At 46.7% G+C, this 10415-nt stretch overlaps 1 protein-coding gene across 3 annotated transcripts in view; it reads right to left on the reverse strand.

Moving 5' to 3' along the window:
* Positions 1 to 9802, reverse strand: part of LOC147020112 (pumilio homolog 1-like) — a 234385-nt gene extending 224583 nt beyond the window's left edge. For all 3 annotated transcript variants that reach the window (XM_085895137.1, XM_085895138.1, XM_085895136.1), the window contains exons 1-2: positions 9642 to 9802; positions 9174 to 9405 (exon numbers count right to left, since the gene is read on the reverse strand). In XM_085895137.1, the coding sequence (XP_085751263.1) occupies positions 9174 to 9383 (210 nt within the window). In that variant the 5' untranslated portion in view covers positions 9384 to 9405; positions 9642 to 9802. The remainder of the gene's footprint in view (positions 1 to 9173; positions 9406 to 9641) is intronic.
* Positions 9803 to 10415: the final 613 nt, after the last annotated feature.

Below are 10415 nucleotides of genomic sequence, written 5' to 3' on the forward strand. Positions count from 1 at the left end.
TCACTGTCATTTGCAGCCTCATCTTCCCAAATGATGATTTCCTCTGTGCCGCCAATGTTGTTGAAGATGCATTTCAAAAATGCTCGCTTGATGATGTCCGACAGAATCTCCTCCCACACATTGATGATCCAGCCGCAGATGATCAGAAGGTCGACCTTTCTCATCCTCCCGCTCTTGATGTAGGTCTTCTCCCCACTCATTATCCAGTTATGCCTGGTGTTGGCTTTATGGTCAGGGTGGAAGGCTTGGGGTCCCATGATCCTGAGTTCAAATCCCCCTTGGCTATTGAATTAATACCAGGTAGGGTTGACTCTGCCTGTCATCCTTCCGAGGTCGGCAAAATGAGTGCCAGCTTGCTGGTATACTGTGTCGGAATGGCGACCCGTCCAGGATTGTGTCCAATAGCCAAGGAGACTGCTTCGGCAGCAAAAACGCTCTGCACAGAGTATGGTCCCGATGGATGGATGGATTATCCAGTCGGACCAGCAGCGATGTAGCCCGTCCTTGAACAGCTTGTTGATGGACACATCGAGGGGCTGCAGAAGCGATGTCAACCTGCTTGGGATGATGATGAGATCGGTGTTGGTCTGACGAAGCAGCACTTTGGTGTCGGCGGTCTTGTGACAACTCAACACATCTAGGACGAGCATGCTCAATCATCGGGAGAGACCGCCAACCAGCCTACTACTTCAGATTGTGCACACCCAGTCCTGGACGAGTCTGCAGAAATAATGTGTGTGAATTTCCACTCAAGTGGGTCATACGGTGGTTAGATGAATGCTGGCAGTCTCCCAGTCTCCATAATGCTCAGCCAATGTAGCAACGGGAATAATGGTTAAAGTTCAACCAAGACGCATGTGGCCAATGCTCCTTGGAATCCGGATCAAAAATCCCGTCGGGAAACACGTCACGAAATGTTGATTTTCAACTGATGAAAATACCAAGTCTGGGAAATAGGAAAGCTAGTCTGTGGTAGTTCCACCAAGATGCAGCCAATGTTCCTCCAAACCTGGGTCGAGTACAAAGGCCTGCGAAGAAAGTTCGTCTGGTCGATGGGAGTAATCCGTGGGAAGCAAATTAGGAACCGCTAATAGTAATGAGGGAAAACAAAGAGAACCAGGAAGAACGAATAAAACCAAAGGAAGCCGAAAGGAACCGAGCAGCACTGGTCCATCTTAAAGCTTTACTGTCCTGTGGCTCCTCGCTCTCGTGAGATTATTGTTCCTTTTTAAATCCATTTCCTGCCCTCATATAGAAAAGTACTCAGGTTGATAGCTCCTCGTGTTAAACCACACCCTGCTATACAGCATTTGATAGCATAGCGTCAGCATTTAAGAACCAAGAAAAAAGGGAGAGATTGCAAACTCTCACCAAGACTTCTTTTGAGTGGTGTATTTTTTATAGTTTTTCAGGAAAATCCAATATGGCTGCTAAACCATGTGACTAATGACATCATATGCGAGTGAACCTTTTGTTCCTCATGGACAAGTGGTCATACATGTAAAGTTTCACCTCCATCTGTTCAGCCACTTCAAAAAAGTAAATATTTTATTTTCTGCACACAGTAAATAAAACGCCGTATAAACTCTTAACCTGAACCGATTGTTAGAATTTAAAAGGTGGAAATTAGCTTAACAGCAGCCCTGACTGCTACAAAAGTGTTCATTATATAATTAATATAATTGAAATTCAGCATTGATCGTTTTTAAGACTGACTTTTTTAGCTCACAGGAACAAAGTTCTGGGAAGCGTAAGCGATGTCCGGAGCAGTGTCCGCAAGTGAGTGAGTGAGTCAGTATCACTTGAACCAAACACACAATTTTAATCAAACTTGGCCACAAACTTCAAATCTAATGCCTAACTAAGGTGTATCGACCGCATCAAAATCTGCGCTCATCAAGCCGGTCCTCACGGGCGCAGGGGGTTCGGACCCCCCCCCCCACCCCCAAATAGGTATTTTCTCTCTTCCCCAAAACTACACATAACTTTGATGAAACTTGACCACAACCTTCATCACCCATAATGTACCAAAGTGAATCGACCTCCCAGACACGGAGCAGACGCTCTAACCATTACAACCACCGAGTCTGATTGGATAGTATTTGAAGAATGTCTTTTGCCACCATGGACGGTAAAAGAAATGCGCTGCCATCAAATAATTAATCAATGAATGCACAAGAAAACTACAACACACTTGCTGGAAATGCTGACTCAGGTTGTTGTTGTTGTTGTTGTTGTTGTTGTTGCTGCTTTCTGAGTGCAATACAGTAAACCCTCCAACATTCCTATTGTGTTATCAATTTCAGCCAATCGTGGTTTTGAGCTGAGATGAGTCATTGCTTGCATATGCATGTATGGTTACCTCCCATTACAAGCCTTTTGTTTCTCACGTACTGTTAATTGTAGTAATCAGACCAGCATACGGAACAAAGCTAAATTTGATAATGAATGGTCATCGACCAGGAAATGACATACCATACGGAGATCCTGTAATACTAGATCTGTCCAGTTGACACAAAATAGTTAATAATGGTGCCCACAGGTAAAAGGCTGGAAAAAATTAATCATGCCAAAAGGCAGAGAAAGGTTATGACATTCTGTAAAGAAACAGAGTTGTTCGATACATCCGCAAGAAGTGAAAGTGCAGAATCTGTGGGCTGCCATTACCAGATCAATGAATCAACCGTGTGTAAACGGGAGTAAAATGTCCGTGAAAGGGTTGCTGCCAGCAAAGCACAAAAGGCTCATCCTAGTCCCGTGATCCTCATATTGAAAGGATGGAAAGAACTCTTAATGTTTGAATTGAGGACCAAACATTGAAGAGAAATGCCTTTGAATGGACTGGTGTACAGGAGAACCCATGGCAAATTTACCAACGATTCCATGAGGAACCGGGGCCAAGGCTCCAGTTCACCCATGACTCACGGAATGAATCGAGGTGAAGGGATTTATGTCGGAGCAGGTTTTTAACGCCAAAGAGACGGGATTATTTTGGAAGAGGATGCCATCTCAAACCTCCTTATCCAAGCAGGGAAGATCTGCTCCGGGTCACAGCGGCGTAGGATCGTTTTACCCTTCTTCTATGTGGCAATGCAGCAGGTGACTTCGTCGTGCTCCCGATGATCCAGCAGCCATCACGAGTTCTACATCCACATCTTTCTCACCTCCAACCTCCACCTATAGCAGTATCATCATTATCATCATCTCCAAGAGAAAACTTTTCTATTTTTCGACAGAGTACAGTCCAAACGCTATCTATAATTCCAGGTGTGTGTGTGTGTGTGTGTGTGTGTGTGTGTGTGTGTGTGTGTGTGTGTGTGTGTGTGTGTGTGTGTGTGTGTGTGTGTGTGTGTGTGTGTGTGTGTGTGTGTGTGTGTGTGTGTGTACGCTGTTTCTCGACAACCACTGGTCCGATCTAATTGAAACTTGCCAAATACATTGCTGGGGACCTGAGTATGTGCCTTTTCAAGGTTTGATATTAATCGGACAAGAGCTTCCCAAGTTATGGCCATTTATTTACCAACCAATGACAGGACACGTTTCTGCGTGGTCGTGGCCGATGGGGGAAGAGAACCTCAGCCGCTTTCCCCATTACGGGTTGCAATGTATGGACTTCCGGATAGTGATGACTTCGTGTATTCTAATAATTTTTGATTTCTTATGCGCATTTATAGATAAACACAATGCCCCAAGTTATGATCGTTTTCATATTAGACGGGGCATAAATTTCGGTAACATCAGAGTGAGCTGGTTTGCTCCGAACCAGGAAGTAAATTTTAAACACGCGATAACTTACGATCGAAAATAAGCAAGTGGGAGACAAAATTTAAACAACGGGTGTTTTTTGTGGTACCTTTAATTGTTTTTTGTTGCCGTTTTGGTACTTTTTTCCCCCAGAAAATGGCGTCACACTGCAGAGAAGGTAGTTAACTGTACATCTATCTATAATTCCAGCAGTGTGTGTGTGTGTGTGTGTGTGTGTGTGTGTGTGTGTGTGTGTGTGTGTGTGTGTGTGTGTGTGTGTGTGTGTGTGTGTGTGTGTGTGTGTGTGTGTGTGTGTGTGTCATTTACGAGAGCGAAGGAACACCCTGTGTGGTTGTTTGAAAGTTTTTTGGTTTTTTTTGCACGTCCATTTTTTTTGTTGTTTTTTGTTTCTCTTCTCTTCTCTGTGTTTTTCCTTGCGATTACATTGCGAAAAGGCAAAATACGCTGGCGCTAATTGAATAATTGCGCAGGAGTGGCAATGGTCAATGGCAGCGAATGTCATGGCTATAAAAGACAGGGAGGTAAACTTGATTTTAATTAACTCGGTGTGTGTAAGTATCGCAGCAGTTGTTACTTAAATGCAAGCGATAATTCGTGGAATCATTCCGTTCGGGCACGCACTACTTCCGGATAGTGATGACTTACTGTATTCCAATAATTTCTCAATTTCTTATGCGCATTTATAGATAAACACAATGTCTCAATCCAGTCGTCGTTTACGAGAGCGAAGGAACGGCCTGTGTGGTTGTCGTTTCTGGCACGCGGTTTGAAAGTTTTTTTTGTTTGTTTTGTTTGCACGTACGGCCATGCACGTATGGGCACGCACCTACGGGCATGCACTAGTATATTTAAAAGGTAAAGCTCTTGCGTTTTTGTTTAATTTGCACCATATTTATTGTAGTTGTAATGTGTTTATTTCTGGCTGCCAATGATCTTCAATATTTTCTCGAAGTCCAGGAACCGAACCCCCATTTTCACATTGGCCCTCGGTTTCCACGATCACTGTTTTAACTATTGAAGGCATTTTCCAGGAACCTAACCGATTTTGGACGGTTTACCGTATACCACTCAGGAGGATGCTAACCCCGTAACACTGTTTGGCCGTGGTAAGGGTAAACAGCTATGTACTCATTTTTGTTTTATATTTTTCTTTACGAGCACAAAGTTTAAGTCGTCTGAGGCATTCACAATCCAGACAGCCCCCTGCATGAGGTGTCCCAACAGGACCAACATGTGAGGCATCATTAACTTTTAGCCTTTAAGAAATGGCACTAAGAATCTGAAGAAGTTCGCTGCCGATCAGGACAAAATTAAAGAAAGAAAAGTACCATAAAGCTACTTCTGATAAAAATTGCAATATCGGTGCAGTTGAATTACACCTGTTGAATAAATCAGTTTAAACGAGAAAGCATCTCAAAATGTGAAGCCTGTCCACGTCTGCTTTGTACCGAACTAAAAATTGACGAAAACAGCAGCAAAAAGAAAAACTGGACATTGTATTCATTTGTGTTCTCCATATTCTCATAATAAAAGTTTTGTTGAAGATTTAACGACAAAAGCTCGATTGGTAAAAATGTTACGGCCGAGACAGACAGATTAGACAAACACGCAATTGCCAAACCCTGTCTCCTGCTGCGCAGACAGGCGATGATGATGACAACGAGTATGATGATTATGATGACGATTTATTAGTACAGCGCGGTACAGCTGTTAACGAATGATCAATCATACATTGTTATTGCATGTGTGCAAAAGAGCTCGAGTATGACAGTGTGCCAAAGAAAAGTAAATTAAAAGTAGTCATCCTCAACCTAAAATAACCCCCCAAAACAATACAGTAATTGTAAAGGAGCGAAGTTTATTTTTATTCATTTATTATTTTTGGAAGACCAAAGCCTTAAAAAAAAAAAAGCGCTCCACAAAAAATTATTTTTTAACCATGGCTCTCACGCTCAATGAGAAACGCACTCAATGATGCCGAGACACACACACACACACACACACACACACACACACACACACACACACACACACAAAAAAAATACACCCCTTCTGCTGTGCTCCAAACGCACGCCCTCCCTCTCCTTTCCCTGCACCCCCTCCCCCCCCCACAATAAATGCTGCCCCACCCTGGCGTCCCTAAAACCCCGCACTCCCACAGCAATACCCAGGGGTTTCCTTATTTCTTGGAGTAGGAGGCTACCATTAAAAAGTAGCAGGTTACCATCACCGCGAGCAAAGAGAGCGCAGCTGTATGGCCGGGGTCCAGGGCCCACTTAGGACCCTAGAAGCCGGAGGATCCTAGATGGCTGGAGATGCATTCTAGCATGATTTCTGACATGAAATAGTTCTCATATTATCATGCTGTTGGGGTGGAAAACTCCACAAAAACAAGTGGTTAGCCTGCACTGGATATAGTTGCATTAACATAATGACTGACTGACTGGTTGACTGAAATTCAGCTATACTGTTTATAAACAGGGTTCATTAATTTAAGGCCATGGTTTAGGGCACACCAAGGTTTCTGGAAGATGGAGTATCTAAGCACTTTTAAAGAGTTAGTTTTGCAACATTTGGGCCATACCTTAGTTCTGAATAGGGAGATGATACTGCACATGGTGGAGTACAGTGAGCAATCTGAAGTAAGTGTGACATAATAATAGTGTAGATGAACTAGCATTCATTAAGGAAACCATATTCCATTTCTCGGATGTCAAAACAGGGGGATGTAGAGATTTCGTGGTGACAAAAAAATAAAAAAATAAAAAATAAAAATTCGAAAAATTGGCTCTGAAGTAAGTAAGCAGCGACCTTTGACATTTTTTCTCTGAGTAGACGGCTGCGGGTCCCCGGTAACTGGCTTCTAAGGAAACCCCTGAATACCCCACCAATGTGTATCCCCTTGGCATCACAAATGGGAAACTCCGCACCCTGAACACGCCCCCCCCCACAACTCCCCAAACACGCCCCCCCCCCACCCCACCACCTTAAGCACCCATGATAACTTGTCAATTCTCCATACATTAAATTCATGATCAATACAGATATTACACCATGTTTCAAAAGTCGGGAAAACATAGTAATAAGAAAGAAAGAAAAGAAAGTCAGTTATCGCTTCTCAAACTGAAAACACTCACTTCAAGAATTTATAACAAGCCCTTCAATGTTGGCGAGCAAAATTCAACACGATGGTAGAGATATCAAGTAGATGACGTGTACACAATATTTGTTTATGGCTCATCATTTCAGTTAAACATCGACAAGAAACACCTCAAAAGGCAAATATTGTTCAGAATGTTCACAAACACACTAAGTGACCACCATGGAGTGTGTGAGCAGACGTAGAGCAAACTAACACTGCTTGCTCTTTCACGTCATCACGACGAAACTAAATTGGGAAGGGGGAAGGGGGGTAGGGGTATGAGGGCCGAGGAAGGGGTTGCACACACTAAGTTAAGATGGATGTTGTGATGGGGGGGGTAAGGGGTATGATGGCAGAGGAAGGAGTTGCACACACCAAGTTAAGATGGATGTTCTGATAGGGGGGGGGTAAGGGGTATGAGAGCAGAGGAAGGGGAGGTAAGGGGTATGAGGACAGAGGAAGGGGAGGTAAGGGTATGAGAGCCGAAGAAGGAGTTGCACACACTAAGTTAATATGGATGTTGTGATAGGGGGTAAGGGGTATGAGGAGAGAGGAAGGGGGGTAAGGGATATGAGGGCCGAGGAAGGGGGTAAGGGGTATGAGGGCCGAGGAAGGGGTTGCAAGGGTATGAGGGCCGAGGAAGGGGTTGCACACACTAAGTCAAGAGGGATACTGTGATAATCGTAATTCGGGGGGGGGTATGAGGGCCGAGGAAGGGGTTGCACACACTGAGTTAAGATGGATGTTGTGATAGGGGCAGGGTAAGGGGTACGAGGACAGAGGAAGTGGGGGTAAGGGGTATGAGGACCGAGGAAGGAGTTGCACACACTAAGTTAAGATGGATGTTGTGATTGGGGGGGTGTGGGGGGTAAGGGGTATGAGGGCAGTGGAAGGGGAGGTAAGGGGTATGAGGGCAGAGGAAGGGGAGGTAAGGGGTATGAGGACAGAGGAAGGGGAGGTAAGAGTATGAGAGCCGAAGAAGGGGTTACACACACTAAGTTAGGATGGGTGTTGTGATAGGGGGGGTAAGGGGTATGAGGGCAGAGGAAGGGGAGGTAAGGGGTATGAGGGCAGAAGAAGGGGAGGTAAGGGGTATGAGGACAGAGGAAGGGGAGGTAAGGGGTATGAGGACAGAGGAAGGGGGTAAGGGGTATGAGAGCCGAAGAAGGGGTTGCACACACTGAGTTAAGATGGATGTTGTGATAGGGGGGTAAGGGGTATGAGGGCAGAGGAAGGGGAGGTAAGGGGTATGAGGACAGAGGAAGGGGAGGTAAGGGGTATGAGGACAGAGGAAGGGGAAGTAAGGGGTATGAGGGCAGAGGAAGGGGAGGTAAGGGGTATGAGGACAGAGGAAGGGGAGGTAAGGGATATGAGGACAGAGGAAGGTGAGGTAAGGGGTATGAGGACAGAGGAAGGGGAGGTAAGGGGGATGAGGGCAGAGGAAGGGGAGGTAACGGGTATGAGCACAGAGGAAGGGGGGGTAATGGGTATGAGGACAGAGGAAGGGGAGGTAAGGGGTATGAGGACAGAGGAAGGGGAGGTAAGGGGCATGAGCACAGAGGAAGGGGAGGTAAGGGGTATGAGGACAGAGGAACGCGAGGTAAAGGGTATGAGGACAGAGGAAGGGGAGGCAAGGGGTATGAGGACAGAGGAAGGGGAGGAAAGGGGTATGAGGACAGAGGAAGGGGAGGTAAGGGGTATGAGGACAGAGGAAGGGGAGGTAAGGGGTATGAGGGCAGAGGAAGGGGAGGTAAGGGGTATGAGGACAGAGGAAGGGGGGGTAAAGGGTATGAGAGCCGAAGAAGGGGTTGCACACACTAAGTTAAGAGGGTTGTTGTGATAATTGTAATTTGTGGGGGGATTGTTACAGTGCAGGGTCACACGTAACGAGGTTGAAAAGTTGAGAACGTTTTGCACGCACCGAGTGAGAAAGAGGAGGAGGAGGGGGATGGAGCATCACGTGCGAGATAAATGAGGGAGCCATCGGGGTTGAAGGAAGGGGGTTAAGCACGAGGGAAGGACATGGTGGTGAGTTGGGGAGTACACACGATTCACAAAAGGGATGGCGGTCTCGACATTACAAGGTCTTTCAGGATGGTGGAAGGTACGAGTGGGTGAAGTGCTTGGATGTTTGTGGAGTCTCGCAAGGCTGCTCACACAGAGGTCGCGATGAAGAGACAGAGATAGAGATATAGAGAGGAATCTCCCCGACGGGTGAGGAGGTGAAGGACCGGAGTACCCGAGTTCCCGCGGTCGCGATGATTACCTGATCACCATCCCCAAGAGGGATGCGCTGCCTTCCCGCCAGTCCGAGGTCCCCGTGCTGCCGCTGGAAGAAATACCCGACGGTAGCGTCGTCCTGCGAGCGACCCGCCACGGCCGGGATCTGCTGTACCTGCTGCGCGGCCTGCGCGCCTGCGGGGTCCATCACGGCCATGGCGCCACGGCCCTCCTGGCTGTGCCCGCTCGAGTGCATGCCGTCCCGCCGCACGTCATGCCTGCACGGCGCCCACACGCAAGCGTCAGCACACGTCGGGCTTGTACAGTACAGGCTGCGACGGCGAGACACACAAACAAACAACCGCACGAACACAATGGAGGCTGGCTTCGCTAGCGCCGGACAAAGCACAACCCTCCCCACTGCAGCTCAAAGGAAAAGAACGACCAAAGGCGGTCCGTGATGTTTCGGACTCGCCGTCCGAACACATCGGGCACGAGGGATTCGCACACTTACAGGATGCAGCGGCGGATGGCAATGGATTACGAGCCGAACTGGCTCCAACATCACAACATCACTTCAGTAGTAATGGCCGCCATGAGGCGGAAAGCTATCGCCGCTTCCTCTTCTCAGACGTAATGACGTAATGTATGAACTCATACGTCAAGACGCACGAAACTGTGTGAAGTTCCCTGGATCAGGGGTGTGTTCGGAATTCAGATACCAAGCAGTATCTAGCGCTTGCCAAGCCAGCCGTTCCTTATTAACGGTTTCCAATGGAATGCTTACTTGAGTGCTTAAGCCGCTTGACGAGCGCTCCGTACGAAACTTTATGAACGAACAATCCTCCTAGGGTCTGAATTTTTTTAAACATTATTGTTTAAAACCCACAAACTTTGCGTTGTCCTATATTTTGCGTTCTCATCTGAGGATCGGGGAGTGTGCTCATCTATATCCGCTATATCGGTCTTCTGTGCAGCACGTGGGTCACCATTTCTGCGGCCCTGGGTTCAAATCCCACATAATGTGTTGCTTTTTCCATTGTCTACGAACCTTCTTGTAATTCATGTATAAGTGTTCTGACATCTGATATCTTAGAATGTCCTTGTCCTCAGGGGTATAGTCGTGCCCCAGCGCACCGATCCATCCGAGGCGGAGCTCAGGCCCAAACCGTTAAAAAAAACAACAACAACAACAACAACAACAACAACAACAACAACAACAACAACAACCACCACCACCACCACCACCACCACCACCACCACCACCACCACCACCACCACCACCACC

Source organism: Eptatretus burgeri, chromosome 9 (assembly GCF_056783735.1).
Source record: "Eptatretus burgeri isolate ZD-2024b chromosome 9, Ebu_testis_v1, whole genome shotgun sequence".
In the NCBI taxonomy this organism is placed as follows: Eukaryota; Metazoa; Chordata; class Myxini; order Myxiniformes; family Myxinidae; genus Eptatretus; species Eptatretus burgeri.